This window comes from Macaca fascicularis, chromosome 1 (genome assembly GCF_037993035.2).
Source record: "Macaca fascicularis isolate 582-1 chromosome 1, T2T-MFA8v1.1".
NCBI classification, from domain to species: Eukaryota; Metazoa; Chordata; class Mammalia; order Primates; family Cercopithecidae; genus Macaca; species Macaca fascicularis.
In genome coordinates this window covers 190,053,272-190,072,655 of record NC_088375.1, presented here as the reverse complement: position 1 = coordinate 190,072,655, position 19,384 = coordinate 190,053,272, and the positions used below count along the sequence as shown (strand labels likewise).

The window sequence follows — 19,384 nt, the reverse complement described above, 5'->3', positions numbered from 1 at the left end:
CGGTCAGGAAAAGTCCGCACCCTCTTATGTAGGTGAGAGGAGGCTGGAGACTTGCTGTATTCTGGGAATGGGCAGGGTCGCTCGTCCGAACAGAGTCCTATCCTACGCGGCGGAAGCGTGTGCCCTTTGACTTGCATCGTCTAGCTACCTCTGCCATCCTCTACCAGCCGCAGCTCCGAGGGCTGGAGGTAGAAAAACGTACAAAACGGCCTAGGGGGCGCGTGCCGACCCAACCTCCACCCAGTGGGGTCGAGGCATATTCTGGATGGATGGATGGATGGATGGATGGATGGATGGATGGGTGGGAGGCAGTCTTCAGTTGATGACTTCAGAGAATGCCCTGTTGATAGGATCCACCGAGGAGCTGGGAGTGCAACTTTCTTGCATTTATCTATATTTACATACTGTGTGCCAGTATATTTACATACTATGTGCCAGAGACTGGGTGGGCTAAATAAGGTTCCTTAGGCCCTAGTGAGGATCAGGCTTTGGCCCTCTCTCTCCCATGTCTTAACGGGAGAGGGAGAGAAACCACGCACGAAGCAACTCTGATTCTGCATGTGAGATAAATACTACAGAAGAGTAAGGATTTGAGGAGCTCATAATCAGAGAAGGGGCATTTCTGGCAGTGTGATTGGCTCTTGAGCTGGGTCTTGAAAGACTTTTAGAGAGAGGGAGGGGAAAAGACTCTGTATGCCAGGCGCGGTGGCTCAAACTCGTAATCCCAGCACTTTGGAAGCCCAAGACGGGAGAATGGTTTGAAGGAGTTCAAGACCAGCCTGGGCAACATAGTGAGACCTTCATCTCTACAAAATAAAAATTTTTTAAATTAGCGAGGCATGGTAGCTCATGCCTGAAGTCCCAGCTACTTGGAAAGCTGAGGTGGGAGGATCACTTGAGTCGGGGAGGTCAAAGCTGCAGTGAGCCATGATTGTGCCACTGCACTCCTGCTTGGGTGACAGAGTGAGACCCTGTCTCAAAAAACAAAACAAAGAGTCCGGTGTGGTGGCTCACGCCTGTAATCCCAGCGCTTTGGGAGGCTGAGGTGGGCAGATCACTTCAGGTCAGGAGTTCAAGACCAGCCTGGCCAACATGGCAAAACCCCATCTCTACTAAAAATACAAAAATTAGCCAGGCATGGTGGTGGGCACCTGTAATCCCAGCTACTTGGGAGGCTGAGGCAGGAGAATGGCTTGAACCCGGGAGATAGAGGTGGCAGTGAGCCGAGATTGTGCCACTGCACTCCAGCCTGGGTGACGGAGTGAGACTCCATCTCAAAAACAAAAAAAGACTCCCTTCAGGAGCTCAAAGAGGTGAATGTGCCAGAAATTACATGAAGCATACCCTAGCCAGGCTAGAGACTCATGTGAGGGGAACCTTGGAAAATTAGACCCAGATCCTGGAGAGTCTTTGATGCCAAGCTCAGCTTTGTGCTTACAGGTAGATCTTGCTGATGGTAAAAATTTTCCAATGCATTTTACACCCATGAGCACAAGGGCTTAGACTTTATCATTAAGACAGCAGGGAGTCATTGCAGGGCTTTAAGCAGGGGAGTAACAATCAGATTTGTGTCTAGAAAGATTAGTGCAGGGGGCCAGGCAAGGTGACTCATGCCTGCAATCCCACCACTTTGGGAGGCCAAGGCAGGCAGATCACCTGAGGTCAGGAGTTTGAGACCAGCCTGGCCAACATGGCAAACCCTCGTCTCTACTGAAAATACAAAAATTACCTGGACATGGTGGCGGGTGCCTGTAATCCCAGCTACTCGGGAGGCTGAAGCAGGAGAATCGCTTGAATCCGGGAGGCAGTGGTTGCAGTGAGCCAAAATCGCACCACTGCGCTCCAGCCTGCGCAACAGACCGAGACTCCCTCTCAAAAAAAAGAAAGATTAGTGCAAGAACTGGATTGGGGATTGGGAGAAGGAGGGAGACCAGTTAGGAGGTTGTTTCAGTAGTGGGGAAGGATTATGGTAGCATAAAGCATGGAGTGGCAGCTGAAATGGAAAGGGCAGAATGAATTCCTTAGACACCTACAGCAAGAAAAAACTGGACTTGGTTACTGATTGGGTATGGGGAAGTAAGGGAAATGAAGGATGACTTCTAGATTCCTGGTTTGGGCAAACAGGAAGGAGAGGAAGCAGGGTTTTTAGGAGAGGGTCAGCTCTGGGCATGGTGAGCTTGAGGTGCCAATGGAACATCCAAGTGGAGGTATCCAGAAGGCCATTGGATATGCCTAACTGGAGTTCGCCAGATAAGTCTAACTCGAAGTTGCAATGTGGGAGTCTTTGGGGCCTTATAGATGCCAGCCACACCAATAGATTTGTTGAGCTTGCCCAGGGAGTAAGTGTAGAGTCGGAAGAGACCTAGGACAGAACCCTGAGAAACACCCAAGTTTTGAGGGTCTGGCAAAGGAAGAGGAACCTGCAAAGGTAATCAAGATGAAGTGTCCAAAATGGTAAGAAGATCAGTAGTAGAATGTGGTGTTTCAGAAGCCAAGGAAGGAAAATGTTGAAGGCTTATGACTAATCAAGTAAAATGAAGCCTGAAAGAATCCACTGGATGTAGAAACAAGGAAGTTGTTGGTGACCTTTGCAAGTACAGTTTCAGTGGAGTGATGGGAGCAGAGGTCAAATTACAGCGGTTTGAGAAGCAGATGGGATTGAGGAAGTGAAGATTCATGTAAGATACATTTTCAGAAAGCTTGGCTATTTAGAAGAAAAATAAGGCAATAGCCAGAAGGAAACGCAGGTTTTTATTTGGATGGGAGAAACGTTGGTGTAGATCCAGCAAGAGGGGAAAAGGTAAAATTATAAGGGAAAGAAGATAACTGAGAATGGTGCCCCTGAAAAAAAGGCTTCACCAAAGTGTTGGTGAAGAAATTCACTTAGAAGGGTGGAGGAATATTTGTTTTGTGGCAGAAGGGAAGCATTATGTTGAGGGTTAATTGGTAGTTTTCGTGACAGGAAGTTGAGGTAATTCTTCTTTGATGGTTTCCATTTTCTCTGTCATATAAGAACATGATATCAGCCAGTGAGAGTGGGATTGGAGATAGTGTGCGAGATTGAAAAGAGCAGAGAAAGATTGAAATATCAGCAGTGGAGAGTGGCAGTGAGATGACTAAGGTAGCAAACAGATTTCTGGGCAGTTATGATGGCCCTGTTGAGGTTAGTGACTGTCAATTTTCAAGAGCAGCGGTCTGCAAGGTTATGTAATATGCATTTTTCCCTCAACAACATTCAGCCACCTAGTGGTGGGTACAGAGAGATTAGTTTAATTGATCTAGGTTTGAGTTTTACCGGGCGGATAGATGGAAGGACAAAGGACCAGGAAGTTGAAGATTGTGGCAAAACAGTGATTGAAAGAAGGACTTTAGTATCTAAACTGGATAGGAGAGTGAAAAAGAATGTATGGACTAGAGGTCCCAGTGAAGTCAGAGAATCCGTATCTGAGATCATTGAATGAGAAAGTTGTGAACAGAAAGTGGAAGAATGAAGTTTGAGTAGTTTCCGGTGATGACAAGGTCCAGGGTGTGGCCGTGGGAGTCAGGGGCCAAAGTGGAGTACAGGAGACACTCAGGATGCTGACGTGGCCACTGAACTCCCCCTGGATGATAGGAAGACTTGAGGGGAGGGAAGGGAAGAGGATGCCTGTGAGCTAGGTACCAGTCTTTGATGGGTAGAGCAAGTTTTTCTGGAGTCTCTAGGTGACAGCATGAGGAGGGGCAAAGGCTGAGACAGCTAAATGGTATGACCCTTGAAGTAGTAAGGGCTTTTACAAGAAGGAGGTGGAATAAGGAACTGAGTTGGGCTTTGGCAAGGAGACATGAGGCCCCCTCCTAACCGTGAAATCCTGGGGGTGTAAGAGTCTAAACAGCTTCTACCAGGAGGGCCTTGCAGAAGGGGAGCCCTGGAGTAGAGCCAGCTTTGGATGCAGGCTGGAGGTGGGCGGGTGACGGGAGAGGCTGAGAATGGAGGAGACTTAGCTGATTGGGAAGAAGGGTTTTCAAGAGCAGAGTAAAAAGGTTGGGAAGGGAAGGAAGGCTGGGAAATGGGTCAAGGAAGATGAAGCATAGAGCAGTGAAGGGGCGAGGAGAGTGTGGTTCACCTCGCCAGTTACATGTTGTGGAGAGAGGATGAGAGATGATGAAGGTCCTTGGAGCGGGGTTGGAGGCAGAAGTGAGTCTGGGGAGAAGAAGAGTGGGGGCTGTGGGTAGGGATGAAGCAAGTAGGGAGAAGATGAAGGCAGAGGATTTCATAGGAAGGAGATGAGGGAAAGGAGTTCCTGTGGGGAGAGGATGGAGAAAATGGACAGATGTGGGGAAAATATGGGGGCAGATTGGAGTCTACCAGGAAGTGATGGGTAGCAGGGGTAGGGGTGTCTGTCAGGGTATGAGTGGGGAGCAGAAGAGGGTCCGCGAGAAGGAAGTGACAAATTGAAGTGCATATGCCCCTGGGAGAGAAGTAAGGACACCTTGTTTGGAAGTTTGAGGAGATAATGTTTCTCTCTCCCTGTCTCTGAATGGAGAACTAAGAGTGAGGAGTCAGGGATGGGAGCCCAAGGAGAAGGCCTGTCTCATTCTGCATGTGAAACCTACAGGAATAGGAGACAGTGACTCGCTTGTTGTCTCCAAGGCCATTTGGGGACAGTGAGCCAGGCTGGCAGCCCATGCCTTGGAGGCCTCTCGCGTTCAGAAGGTGTCTTTTGATTTCAGGGGGTTGGGGAAGCCCTCTGGGAAATTTTATTTAGAAACAAGACCTATTGACCTCTTGATTTTTAATACCTCCCCTTCGCTTGTTGCTAAGGACCTTTGGCTTAGCGTGAGAGCTGGGGCTTTTGAGATTGTGTGATTTTAGTTTCCTTGCATGAAGAAGAACCATTTGGCCACTATAGAAATGATTTATGGATGAGTCCAGATTTATTAATCACCTCTGAAGGTGGAGAGGAAATTAAAAACAAAGAGTCCAGTCTGGGCTGAAGACAAAGTAGGTCTGTCATCCTTGCAGAAGACGTTGCCAAGGTTAGAAGGCCACGAACAAACCAATTTGGACCGAGGTTCCTAATCTGGATTTTTAATTTTGCGTGCTTGATTTTTCGCACCATTTTCTCTCCGAGGTAAAATAATGACTATTTTAATTGGCTGCCACTTACAGAGAGATCCCAATAAGCATGATGGCATACATATATTTTTCTCTGGCATTCCATGCGTGCTCCAGTTCTTATGACCAGGCTGGTGAAGCTGACTCTTACTGCATGCTGCGTGCCATGATCAGTTGACTCTAAATTAAATCCTCTTTTCCAAAAGCCATTTTCCATTAGTGCTAATTTGTTTGCTTCTCATTTCCACTGATCATTAGAGTCTCTGGTTGTGAGCACCAAATTGGAAATAATTTCTTTGACATTTCAAAAAAATTTCTCCCCTCCTTGAATGCCATTTGGCTGCAGCTAAATAACATTATGGTTTGCAGAAGAACAGTTCACTCCAATTACAATTTAACTGACCGCTCATGGCACTGAATCCCTGTCCGTAGTGTCCAAAGATGACACCGCTGCTGACACTGCTATTTCCTGTCATAGCTGTAAAACACCTCATAGACTTTGCACTGGCCTTCTTGGATGGAGATTCTGCCACTCCGCACATGGCAGCTTTGGGAAGTTGGTAGTTTTATGGACCTGCATATCATGGACATTCAGATCTAACCATCTCAACAGGAGCTGGCTGATTTCTTCACACATTCACTCAGTGAGCCTTTATTCAACATCTGTTTTGTGCCAAGCATTATGCCAGGCCCTAAGGACACAGAGACAGGGAAGAACAACTCCTGCCCTTGAGGAACTCACACTCTAGTGGGAAGGATGGGTAAGTTTTACAGCATAGTAGAGGAAGAGGTGGCATGGATGGGACCAGAACTGCAAACCCCAAAGGAACCTGGCCATTCCTGATGGCAGAGCAACACTGAGATGCAGAGGGCCCTGGAAGGGCCTGGGGAGTTGAGAGTGCAAGGTTGTTGTAATGTGGAAGTGACTAGAGATGAAGTTAGACTGGGCCCAAGTTTGTTTGTTTGTTTGTTGTTTTGAGACAGAGTCTCACTCTGTCACCCAGGCTGGAGGTCAATGGCACCGTCTCGGCTCACTGCAACCTTAGCCTCCCAGGTTCAAGTGATTGTCGCGCCTCAGCCTCCCGAGTAGCTGGGACCACAGGTGCATGCCACCACACCTGGCTCATTTTCGTATTTCTAGTAGAGATGGGGTTTCACTATGTTGGCCAGGCTGGTCTTGAACTCCTGACCTCATGATCCACCCACTTCAGCCTCCTAAAGTGCTGGGATTATCGGCGTGAGCCACAGCACCCAGCTGGGGCCAAGTTTTGAATGGCCCTGAGTGTCATATTGAGTTTAGACTTTATCTAGTAGGCCACAGTGAGCTAATGGAGAAATTTGGGAGTGAAGCAAGTAGGAAGGGTAGAAGCTTAAGGAAAAAGTAGTTAGGGGATGGCTTTGTTTGTATATTTATTTGGGTTGGTGGGAATTGAGCAAGTGTTTAAGAGCAATCAGGGAAGATGGGAAGATTGAAGATGGGGCAGAATCTAGCACGCACGGAGAGGGTGGGTGCTGATATGATGATGTTAAGAGGAGAGGGTTGTGCTTGTTGGCCCCTATATTCTCTGTGAAGTTGGAAGCAAAGTTATCCAGGCATCCTCCTTGATTCCTCCCGTCTTTCATCTGCCACAGCCAGTCAGTCAACAGGTCCTGTTTGTTCAAACTGTGTGACGTTTCTACTTCTCTCCAACCCTAATATCATCAGCATCTTTGGCAAGGCCGTAGGAATGACTTCCTAACTGGTGCCCCCCTCCAGCTTGCCCCCTTCCGATCCCCTTTCTACACTACAGTCAAGATATTTGTAAAACAAAGTCTTTTTTTGTCCCTCTCGCTTTAACCCTTCAGGACCTGTTCATTGCCCTCAGGGTGGAGTGTGAACCTTGCAGCCAGCATATGAGGCCCTTCGTTCTCTGGCCTCTGCCTGATTTTCCAGCCTCACCTCCTGCTGCTTCCATCTTCACACTGTGCTCCAGCTATTCTGAGCAATCTCAATAATAAAAATAAGAGCTACGTTTTACTGAGGGTTTTCGACACGTTAGATAGTTTATTGACCCTTATGAAACATTTCTACCTCTTCACAATTAAGGAAACCGAAACCTAAAGAGGTTAAGTAATTTGCCTAAGGTCACATAGCCAGGAAGTGGAAGATCATCCAAAACCACAGTCTGTGTTCCTAACCACTGTCTCTACTGCCTCCCACTTGCAATTCTTTATGTCCTACACTCCCACCTCTGAGCCATTGCAGATTTGATTCCCTCTACCTAAAAGACACTTTCCTCACCTCTTCCATAGCTGCAGATTGCTTTTCAGCCTGGATGACATCTCCTCTGGAAAGCCCTTCACTGCAGCCAGCACCCAAACCAAAGCCAGGTTAGGTGTCCCCCTCTCTCATTCTAGCGTGTCTTGTACCTACTCCATCACAGCACTTGCCACGCTATTGGAATTGAAATCACCTCTTTACAAGGCTCTATGCCACCCTCAAACTGTACTTGCGGGCAGGGACTGTGTCTTTTTTACATTTATCCCCAAAGGCCTAGGATAAGGCGTGGGACATACTTGTCACTATTTGTTGAAGTTAGTGAGGTTGGAGGTGGGGCAGAGGGATTCCTAGTCATGTCTGAATGTCTTAATGAGGCAACTTACTGAGGACTTTCAATATAATGTGACAATATAATGTGACACCGGAGACTCAAATAATGCAGGGAGGTAGCAGCCAGAGACTTAGGCAAACCAAAAGAAGATGCCATGATACAGAGGTGTCAAGCAAGAAAGCATTTTGAGTAAGAGGAATGGTCAATGATATTAGTTGTTGCAGTAAGAGGGACAAATGAGCAAAGTACTAAGACATCCTCACTGAACTGGGCAATTCAGAGGTTACCGGAGACGTTGGCTAACGTGATGGAAGGGAGGTGGCGGGGTAGAAGCCCAGCTGTGATGGGTTGAGGAGAGAATGGTCAGTGGGGAAACAGAAAAGAGTATGAACACTGTTTTTCAGAAGCTTTGCTGTGAAGTCAGAAAACCAGAGAGATGATGAAGAGAATGTGAGGTTGAGGTTTTTGTCTTCGTTTTTGCTTATTTTTGTTTAAAGATAGGCAAAACTTAGGCCAGGCACAGTGGGTGGTTCACGCCTATAATCCCAGAATCCCAGCACTTTGGGAGGCCAGGGTGGGAGGATTGCTTGAGGCTAGAGGTTCCAAACCAGCCTGGGCAACATAGTGAGGCTCCGTTTCTTTTTTCTTTTTTTTTTTTTTTTTTGAGACAGAGTCTCGCTCTATTGCCCAGGCTGGAGTGCAGTGGCGTAATCTTGGCTCACTGCAAGCTCCACCTCTTGGGTTCACGCCATTCTCCCGCCTCAGCCTCCTGAGTAGCTGAGACTACAGGCGTCTGCCACCACGCCCGGCTAATTTTGTATTTTTTAGAGATGGGGTTTCACCATGTTAGCCAAGATGGTCTCAATCTCCTAACCTCGTGATCCAACCGCCTCGGCCTCCCAAAGTGCTGGAATTACAGGCGTGAGCCACTGTTCCTGGCCGTGAGGCTCCGTTTCTAAAAAATTTTTTAAGTTAGCCAGGCGTGGTGGTGTACACCCTTAGTCCTAGCTACTCAGGAGGCTGAGGCAGGAGGATCGCTTGAGCCCAGTAGTTCAAGACTGCACTGAGCTATGATGGTGCTGTGCACTCCAGCCTGGGTGACAGAGTGAGCCCCTATCTCGAATAAATACATTGATAAATAATAATAAAGATAGGTAAAAATCAAGGCTAACAAGAAAAATGCCTAAATAGAGGGGTTGAGGATCCAAGGGAGGTAGGAGTAATGAGTAGAATGAGGGCCCTGAGGAGGCAGGGTGGATGGATGCAGAGCTCTGGTAGACGGCTAGAGGAGAGGAGAAGGATGGGTGTGAATAGAGATGAAGAAAGAAGAGGAGTATGACGGCATTCTTACCTAATGGCCTGTAACTTTCTTTGTTAAACCCAAAAGTAGGTCGTCTGAGAATAGATGGAAGAGGTGGGAAGGTAAGGAGCTTGGAATTGTAGACTTCACAGGAGGGATGGTGCTAGCCAGTCACAGTTTTGGGGTGTGGGTCTTGGGTATGAAAGCTGCATTGGTTGGAGGTGAAAGCTGGAGGTCGCTGGAGTCTGCATTCCATGTCTGTCCTCTGTTCGCCGACAGAACCTGGGATATATCCCATCAAAGCGCTCTCCGCTGTTGGTTAAAATCACCTTTTTGCTTGTCTCTCTGCCCTGCCAGTCTGTAAGCACCCAAGGGCAAGGTCTATGTTTGTCACATTAGCCAATCCCAAGCCCAGTGCTTGGCTCAGAGTTGGCACCTGGGAATCTGTTTAATTAATTAATGTGCAGAGCTAAGGAAATTAAAGTGTGCATTCTGAGCACAGTGTGTTGGATGTCAGTTTAAATAACACTTATTGAGTGCCCGTGATTTGCCAGAGACCATGCTAGCCACCCAAATTACAAAGATGGAGCACATTGATGTTGAAATTGCCTAGTGGCTCTTGAGTAAACAGGAAGGCTTACGTGTCGAAGTCATTGATCAGCACTGAGGCAAGGTAGAAAGGGAAAGACAGACGGCCTGACCTCAGAGGAGGAGGAAGGGTTCAGGAACGGTAGTAGGGATTTAGAGAATGGTGTTTGTGGTGTAGGATAGTGGGCAGCCCCCTTCAGCAGCATGGGTTGAGGCAAGGGGTGGGGTGGGGTGTCAGGTTTCACTTGGGGCCGAATTTAGATGGAAATTCTTTGGCCTGAAATGTTTGAAATTGTATCCTCAGGTAGTAAGGAACCATTGAAGAGTTTGAAGCAGGGTAATCTGTCAGATTTGTACTTTTAAAAATCTCACATCAAAGCCTGGCCTGGTGCCTCACACCTGTAATCCCAATACTTTGGGAGGCTGAGGCAGGAGGATTGCTTGAGCCCAGGAGTTTGATACCAGCCTGGGCAACAAAGCAAGACCCCACCACTACAAAAAATAAACAAATATAAAAATTAGGTGGGCATGGTGGCATGCACCTATAGTCCCAGCTACTCAGGAGGCTGAGGTGGGAGGATCACTCGAGCCCAGGAGGTTGAGGCTGCAGTGAGTTATGATCATGCCACTGCATTCCAGCCTGCATTCCAGGCTGGGGCAAGCCTGAAGACCAGTAGGAGGCTGTTGCAGTAATCCATATGAGGAACAACGGTGTGAAACTAAAATAGTGGCAGTGGAGGTGAAGATAGATAGACTGATCTCAGGGAGATTTAGGACATATAGTTGGCAGGAGCTGGCAACAGTTCAGATGAGGGCAAGGGAGAGGAATAAGTCAAAGACAACTTTTGGCTGGCTAGGAGGGTGGTGACCCAAGCACTGAAATAGGACCAACACAGGGCAAGGGGCAGGTGTGAGTTGATGAGCTCAGTTTGGGACCTATTGACTTGAGGAGCCTGTGACACATACCAGTGAAGAGTCTGCCAGTCACTTAAGTACATAAAGAGATCTGGAACTCAGTTGGGAGGCCCAGACTGAGGAGACGAATTTGAGAGTCGTGTGCCTATAGATGTAATTTGAAGTGATGGGGTGAATGAGGTCATCCAGGGATTACAAAGCATGAGAAGAGAACTGAGAATGGGAAAACGACCTGCAAAGGCAGTATCCTGCAAAGGCAACTGAGGATTCAGAGAGTGTGGAGTAGAACCAGGGGAGACTGGGGTTAGGGAAAGAGTTCTGAGAAGAGTCAGAGTCATTCACAATCCATCAGAGACCGAGCACGGTGGGACTGTGAGCTAACCACTAAATTTGACAACAAGAGATTATTGGTGACACCTTGGAGCACAGAGGAGAACAGGATCCATGCCCTTGGCTTAGTGGCGGAAACCCTGGACTTTGGAGTTATATACAGATCCCATTCCTATCCCTATTTAGCTTTGAGGCCTTCAATAAATGAGGCCGGGCGCGGTGGCTCAAGCCTGTAATCCCAGCACTTTGGGAGGCCGAGACGGGCGGATCACGATGTCAGGAGTTCGAGACCATCCTGGCTAACACGGTGAAACCCCGTCTCTACTAAAAAATACAAAAAACTAGCCGGGCGAGGTGGTGGGCGCCTGTAGTCCCGGCTACTCGGGAGGCTGAGGCAGGAGAATGGCGTAAAAACCCGGGAGGCGGAGCTTGCAGTGAGCTGAGATCCGGCCACTGCACTCCACCCTGGGCGACATAGCGAGACTCCGTCTCAAAAAAAAAAAAAAAAATGAGCAAACCCTTCTAAACCTTAGTTTCTTCATCTGAAAATTGTGGATAATGATGACCTCATGAGGATCTTAAGAGGATTAAAACAAAGAATATAGGTCAGGTGTGGTGACTCACACCTGTAATTCCAGCAGTTTGGGAGGCCAAGGTGGGAAGATAGCTTGAGGCCAGGAGTTTGAGATCAGCCTAGGCAACACAGAGAGACCCTATCTCTATAAACAAAAACAACCACAGAGAGAGAGAGAGAGAGAGTATGGTGTATGGATAGCTCTTAATCAATACTCAAAAAATGTCAGTTTCTTCTCCCTGCCTTCATTCCTTCTCCCTTCACCAGGAAAAACAGCTAACATCCCTTTTTCCTTAGCAGTCAACAAGCTTACATACAAAATTTATCCCAGCAACTGACTCTTGAAATTGACACATTTTGCTCTTTTTTCCATTGTTTTCATCTTATTAATTATTTTTTAAAATGGTAGTTAATGGGTCTTTTTTTTTTTTACCCTCATCAAGCTTACTATTAAAGAAAAGTTGAGAAAAATAATACATGGCTGGAGGCTCTTAACTAAATATACTTAATGTCTTTTATCTCCCCCTACTTCTCAAAAACCTCAGTGACATAACCCCGCTGAAGAAATATAAAAAGGCATTCAGTCACAAAAGTTCACAGAAGGAGGCAACAGGAGATGAAAGAATTCAACAAATATTTGGAAGGTAGAAGGCAGGCGCAGGGAGGTTAACCAACTTGAAGCAGAGGAAATTGCAAGCAAGTGCCAAAAAGAGGAGCTTACCAACAAGAAACCAGCCAATTCAGCCAGTTTGAGCTCTAAGAGGCTTAATGATTGAAAGCACAAATTACCACCGAAGGTCAGAAATGAGGTATGGAGCCCAACCTAGGGGAATTCACTGACCTCTGTGTGCAGAGCACTTCGCCCGCACTCCAGAGCCTCAACCGCCAAGAAAGAAATGACTCTCAACTCTCTTGCTGCATGAAGAGGAAAGAAGTTGGGCTCTGTAGGCCTCCTTGCACAGGGACCTCAGGCAGAGTTTGAAGGGCAGGAATGAGACATCGAGTGGAAAACTGATCAGCAGAGGGAAGGTCTGCACACAGCATTGCGTGAGCCCTTCCCCCACCTGACTCCCAACATGCCATGGCAAGGTGTCTGTCATAGCACCCCTACTCTCTCACCCTCCCTGGGAAAGTAGGAAGGTCTTCTCCAGAGACCCTGATATCTCTATGAGGGGGTTAAAAAAAAACCCTCCACTGGCTGATGTTTATGAATTCCCCAGTGAGAAGACTAGTTGCCTAATAAATATCTAAACACTGAAGGATACAGTGATTTAAAGAGCCCACCAAGGGCTTACTATAGTAAATGAAAAAAGACCTTCACCAAAGCATATCATCATACAACTTCAGAAAGATTTCAAAATCATCAGGAGTGAAAAAAAATAGACAAAGGCACAGGAATCAGAATGACTTCACATTTCTCATCAGCAACAGCAACTGCGGAGGGTGAACCTGAGGGAGGCTTTTATTTATTTATTTATGTATTTATTTTGAGACACAGTCTTGCTCTGTTGCCCAGGCTGGGGTGCAGTGGTGGGATCACAGATCACTATAGCCCCAACATCCTGGTCTCATTCGATCCTCCCACCTCAGCCACCTTAGCCTCCCAAGTAGCTGAAAGTACAAGTGTGTGCCATTGTACCAGGCTAATTTGGGGGTGGAGGGATGGAGGTCTCACTGTGTTGCCCAGGCTGGTCGCAAACTCCTGGGCTCAAGTGATCCTCCTGCCTCAGCCTCCCAACATACTGGAATTATAGACATGAGCCACCACATCTGGCTAGATAGCTTTTCTTTTCTTTTTTCTTTTTTTTTTTTTTGAGACAGAGTCTCACTCTGTCACCAGGCTAGAGTGCCAGAGAGTGCAGTGGCACAATCTGGCTCACTGCAACTTCCACTTCCCGGGTTCAAGGGATTCTCCTGCCTCAGCCTCCCAAGTAGCTGGGACTACAGTTGCGTGACACCACGCCTGGCTAATTTTTGTATTTTTAGTAGAGATGGGGTTTCACCATGTTGGCCAGGATGGTCTCAATCTCTTGACCTTATGATCTGCCCGCCTTAGCCTCCCAAAGTGCTGGGATTACAGGCGTGAGCCACCGCACCCAGACCAGATAGCTTATTTCTAATACGGAGTTATATACCCAGCCAATCCAACATGTGGTCAAAAACGATATTTTTAGACCTTCCAGGACAAAACAAGGGAGTACACAAAGAAGGAAGAAGATGTGAGAGCCAGGAAATGGGCATCCATCGAAAAACTCGGCAAAAGGAAATCCCGACATTTACATACCAGCCTTAGTGAGCAACCAGTCTAAACTATAGTAGAAAGAGATCTGTGGGACAGAGGTTTCCAGGAAAAGATAGAATTAATCAGTTACGAATTGAACATTTGGAAGAATAATCACTACATATTTGGAACATTTGGAAGAAAATAGCCCTTGGTACTTCAAACCAAACAATAGAAAAAACAAAATGACAATTATTAACTCCAGATAAAACCAAACTGTAAGAAAAAAATGTAATAGTAGTTTGCTACTTGAGTGAAGAGTTTATTTACTTGATCAATCATGTTAATATGCCGGGCGCAGCAGCTCACACCTGTAATCCCAGCACTTTGGGAGACCGAGGCAGGCAGATCACTTGAGCTCAGGATTTTGAGACCAGCCTGGCCAGCACAGCAAAATCCCATCTCCACTAAAAATACAAAAATTAGCCAGGCGTAGTGACACATGCCTGTAATCCCAGCTACTCAGGAGTCTGAGGCAGGAGCATCGCAGGAACCTGGGAGGCAGAGCCTGCAGTGAGCAGAGATCATGCCACTGCACTCCAGCCTAGGTGACAGAGTGAGACTGCATCTCATAAAATAGTAATAATAATAATGTAAACACTATTGATTTAACTGTAAAGTATGGCAAATTATGTTAGAGGATAGAAAGAGAAAAAATGGGAGTTAGAGTGGAGCTAATCAAACTGATTCCTCTGCTGGGCAAGGTGGCATGCACCTGTAGCCCCAGCTACTCAGGAGGCTGAGGCAGGAGGACTGCTTGAGGCCAGAAGTTTGAGGCTGCATGCAGTATGCTATGATCATACCTGTGAATAGCCATCGCACTCCAGGCCGGGCAACATAGTGAGATCCCATCTCAGAAAAAAAAAATGAAGACCTAATTCCTCAACTGCCAGAACGATAAATACATAAATATTACCTAAGGTTGATACATCGAATGATAGCAGTGTATTAGTTTGCTAGAGCTGCCATAACAAAGTGTTATAGACTAGATAACTAGGCCTCTTTCCTTGGCTTGCAGATGGCCATCTTTTCCCTGTGTCTTCACCTGGTTTTCTCTCTGTGTGTCTGTATCCTAATCACCGCTTATAAGGACACCAGTCATATTGGATAAGGGCCCACCCTAATGACATAGTTTAAGCCTAATTTCGTCTTTAAATACCATAGCTGCAGTTACAACCACATCCTGAGGTACTGGTGGTTAGGACTTCAACATAGGAATTTGGGGAAAACACAGTTCAGCCCATAACAAGTAGTATAAGCTCGTTATTTGGAAATACAAGGGTAAACAGCAGAAGAAATAGCCAAAAGAGTTTAAAGTGGCCTCTGTGAGGAGAGACTGGAGGGCAGCAAAGGGTGAGGCAGGTGCTATTACTATTTGATTTTTTCAAAATAGCCAGTGGCGGAGCTGAGCCTTGAACCCAGTCTGACTCCACATCTCATGTTCTTCCACTCTCCCCCAAGCGTAGGAGCTCCTCCAGGGCCCTGCAGTGCCATATTCATCTTTGCGTCTCCCATGGTACCTTACACAGAGCCGTATGATGGGCCTTCAGCACATACATAAGATTTACAGCTGCATCACAGTGACTTTTAAAGCTGCCATTTGTTGATACTTCTTTTCCTGTCTTCAAAGAAGATAGGGGAGACTGAGGTCCAAGGAAACATGGAGGAGCCGTAATGTGGAGTGCCCTGCTTAGAGTTCCCTGCCTTTGGTGTCCTGGAATCGCTGGGTGCATCTCTAATAGCACATTGAATTTTGATACTAGAAAGGGTCCATTTAAGGCAGGGTCGGGGCACAGGATGCTTTCCTGCCTGATAAAGCTAGTGGTGGTGTCTCAACCCCACCTCCCTGGGGTCTAGAACAGATATTCACCCCATTTTCTTGGTGTCAGTTTGGCCGTTGAAGGCAGCCAGAGCTCCCTAAGTTATTCACAGACTTAGGACTGCAATGGCATTCACGGTGATTGATGCATGATCCCATGAGGGGCTTTGTTCATTTTTGTGTTTAGGTTGGTCTGCAGTCATTCACCTGGTTCTTAAGTCCAGCTAGATTTCGTGGTTGTCTCCATCCCAGAGGCTGCGTGGACGCCCTTCTGGAAGCACACATCCCATGTCCTCTGGGGAGCAGTAGAGGTTGGTGTGTATGTATGTCTGTCTCCGCATGCCTCAGATTATTGCTTCCTAATAAAATTCTGATAGCTGGGCCCCATCAATATCTCAAATACATGTGAGCAAACGTTAATTTAGAATCAATTTTAGGATGTTTCAGACTGTAAAGTCCTTTTAACTAGATCTCTGGCGAAGATGTAGAAGCACTTTATGGGACTGTAAATTTCATGTTGAACAGTCTTCGTGAAATACACATCTCTCCTACACACAAGCTGTTCTCTCCATATCAATCATGGCCCCTGCAAGTAATGTTTCACAAATATTCTGTAAATCACAGAAAACCCCATGATAATGTGAAATATGACTTTCACTTGTCTGTTAGACAAAAGAATCGCACATGCCTCTCTCCCATCAGCACTAACATTTGTTATGGATAATAACACTTTCAATCACAACTATTTTTGGAAAGTGGGGTTATCTTAAACCTTCCCTCCCCCACTGAAAACACTCTCCCAAGGACACAGACTCCTACAAACCACAGCCCATTAATCCAACTATGGAATGGGAACTTTTTCTTCCCACTAACTTTTTTTAAGTTGTTTTTAAGAGTTAGTGTAAAAGCCCGAGGTACAAGGTTAAGGAGCACTTTAACTTAGGTGATTGGCGTAAGAGGGAGGCCATGTCCCTCAAGACCTCAAGCCTCTGACCCTGTATGAAGTAAGCCACAAGAGAGGCCCAGATTTTGTTTTTTGGGGGGTTTTTTTGTTTTGTTTTTTGTTTTTTGGGTTTTTTTAAACACAGTCTCACTCTGTCGCCCAGGCTGGAGTGCAGTGGTGCGATCTCGGCTCACTGCAACCTGCCCCCCGGGTTCAAGAGATTTCGCCTGCTTCAGCCTCCCAAGTAGCTGGAATTACAGGTGCCCGCCACCACGCCCGGCTAATTTTTTGTATTTTTAGTAGAGACGAGCTTTCGCCATGTTGGCCAGGCTGATCTCAAACTCCTGACCTCAGGTGATCCGCCCTCCTGGGCCTTCCAAAGTGCTGGAATTACAGGCATGAATCACCACGCCCAGCCTTAGCAAGCACTTTTATCTCAGCTGGATGCTGTGGTCTTTTAGTTGCTGGCATCAGTAGAGAAGCCAAAGAGCTAAAATTTTAGTTCTTAAAGAGCAGACATTTAGCACATTGATATTCTTAATCGCATTAAGAATCTCCAGCTAGAGCCTCCCTGTTCAAGCAGCAGATGACCAGTCCTAGAGTATATTTTGCATATAACTACACCCATGTGCATGATAGAGCCACACCCTGCCTTCAGTTGATTGCTAGAAAAATAATGGAGTTGCATGATTCTAAACATTCTGGTAACCTCTCTGTTTTCCCTCCCTCTGTAGCCAACTTCAGGACTGATTGATCATGACTTCTATAAAGGAACAGGCAGCAATTAGCAGGCTCTTAAGTTTTTTACAGGAGTGGGACAATGCTGGGAAAGTCGCAAGGAGTCACATCCTTGACAAATTTATTGAAACCAACCGAGGCAAGACTGCCCCTGAACTGGAGCAGGAGTTTTCCCAGGGAGCCAGTTTGTTCCTGGTACGCTTGACCACCTCGCTTAGAATCACGTATCCTTTGCCGAACAGAAAAAAAAATAAATTAGGCACCGGGCACAGTGGCTCAAGCCTGTAATCCCAGCACTTTGGGAGACTGAGGTGGGCAGATCACAAGGTCGGGAGTTCGAGACCAGCCTAACCAACATGGTGAATCCCTGTCTCTGCTAAAAATACAAAAATTAGCTGGGCATGGTGGCAGGTGCCTGTAATCCCAGCTACTCAAGAGGCTGAGGCAGGAGAATCACTTGAACCCGGGAGGCAGAGGTCGCAGTGAGCTGAGATCACGCCACTGCCCTCCAGACTGGGTGACAGAGTGAGACTCTGTCTCAAAAAAAAAAAAAAAAAAATTAGGCAACCTTCAAAAATGAAAAGGAGAGGAGATTGTCAAAGGAGTTTTCTCTTGATTCTAGTATTTTAGAACAGGACATCTGGTGTTAAAAAAAGGTGATTAAAAAAATCCTTAGAGTCAAGAACTCTCTCAGCTTCCTGTCTTCCCAACCTATGATTGTATCTTCTTTCTCACCCCTAACCTCTTTTGCTACCATCAGAGTTGCAGTAGGTATACCTTCTGTCTAGGGCTAATCCTCTATTTGTACTGCACTTGAACCCCTTCCTATCTCCTTATTCTTTCTCTCCTATAGCTTTCACCTTTGCCTCATAACCAGCATTTTTTTTAGCATTTATATATGCTGAAATATCTTCTACTTTAAAAAGTAAAATTGAATCCCTGTTTCAAATCTATATTCCACTTCTGCCCTTCATGGTGAAGCTTCTTTTTTTGTTTGTTTGTTTGTTTGTTTGTTTGAAACAGAGTCTCTCTCTGTGGCCCAGGCTAGAGTGCAATGGCTCAATCTCAGCTCACCACAACCTCTGCCTCCCCGGTTCAAGCGATTCTTCTGCCTCAGCCTCCCGAGTAGCTGAGACTACAGCCATGTACCACCACACCTGGCTAATTTTTGTATTTTTAGTAGAGACAGGGTTTCACCATGTTTGCCAGGCTGGTCTCAAACTCCTGACCTCAAAGTGCTGGGAGTACAGGCATGAGCCACCGTACCCAATGAAGCTTCTTGAAAAGATTGCTGAGGGGCTGGGCGCAGTGACTCACGCCTGTAACCCCAACACTTTGCAAGGCGGAGGTGGGCGATCACCTGATGTCAGGAGTTTGAGACCAGCGTGGCCAACATGGGAAACCCTGTCTCTACTACAAATACAAAACTTAGCAGGGCATGGTGGCACACGCCTGTAATCCCAGCTACCCAGGAGGCTGAGGCAGAAGAATCATTTGAACCTGGGAGGCGGAGTTTGCAGTGAGCCAAGATCACGCCACTGCACTCCAGCGTGGGCCACAGAGACAGACCCCATCTCAAAACATTTTTTAAAAATTACAAAAATAAAGGTTGTTGAGTCTCTCTGTCTCCACTTCCTCTCCTCCCTTTTCTCCACTCACTGCCATCTGACTTCTGTGCCTCCCACTCTACTGATGCAGGTCTTGCTAAGATTACCCACGTTTTTCCAGTTGCAAAACCCAGGGACTGCATCCTCAGTCCTTTTATGTGACCTCTCAGTGGCATTTGTCAGTCAACCTTTCCCACTTCTCAAAACACTCCTGGTTTCTGTGATACCGATTATCTTGGTTTCTATGCATTTCCTGCCCTTCTTCAGCCACCCCTTAAATGCTGTTCCTTGGGATTCCATTGTCATCCCTCTTCTGTACTCACTCTCAGATTCTCCCTGAGGGACTAGCTCACTGTCAAGATTCAACACCACTCTTGTATGAGGGCTTTCAAATAAGTATCCCTGCCCAAATTTCTCTCTTGAATCAATATATCCAACTATTCCATACCCATACATCCATCTTCACTCATATGCCACAAGATGAGTGTCACATATCTGGCTTAGTAAACTAGGGGAATAGAGTGCCATTATGTGGAAGAGAACATAAGAAGATGAGTAAGTTTGAGGGTAGATAAGCTTGCTTTGGGACATGTTGAGTTTGAG

The 19,384-nt window shown here is 46.6% G+C and overlaps 1 protein-coding gene across 16 annotated transcripts in view; it reads left to right on the top strand.

Annotated features, from left to right (window-relative positions):
* The first annotated feature begins 16 nt into the window (after nt 1-16).
* Nucleotides 17-19,384, top strand: part of ARMH1 (armadillo like helical domain containing 1) — a 51,892-nt gene continuing 32,524 nt past the window's right edge. For 12 of the 16 annotated variants that reach the window (XR_010579210.2, XR_010579206.2, XR_012421054.1 and 9 more), the window contains exons 1-3: nt 17-188; nt 15,681-15,804; nt 17,171-17,398. Coding sequence is in view for 11 of the 16 variants with exons in the window: in XM_005543598.5 (XP_005543655.3) it covers nt 17,193-17,398 (206 nt within the window). In the remaining 5 variants the exon portion in view is untranslated. Of the gene's footprint in view, nt 189-5,573; nt 5,857-15,680; nt 15,805-17,170; nt 17,399-19,384 lie in introns of those variants that run through there. The other 4 variants (XR_012421053.1, XM_074008808.1, XM_045386570.3 and 1 more) reach the window with 2 other exon arrangements.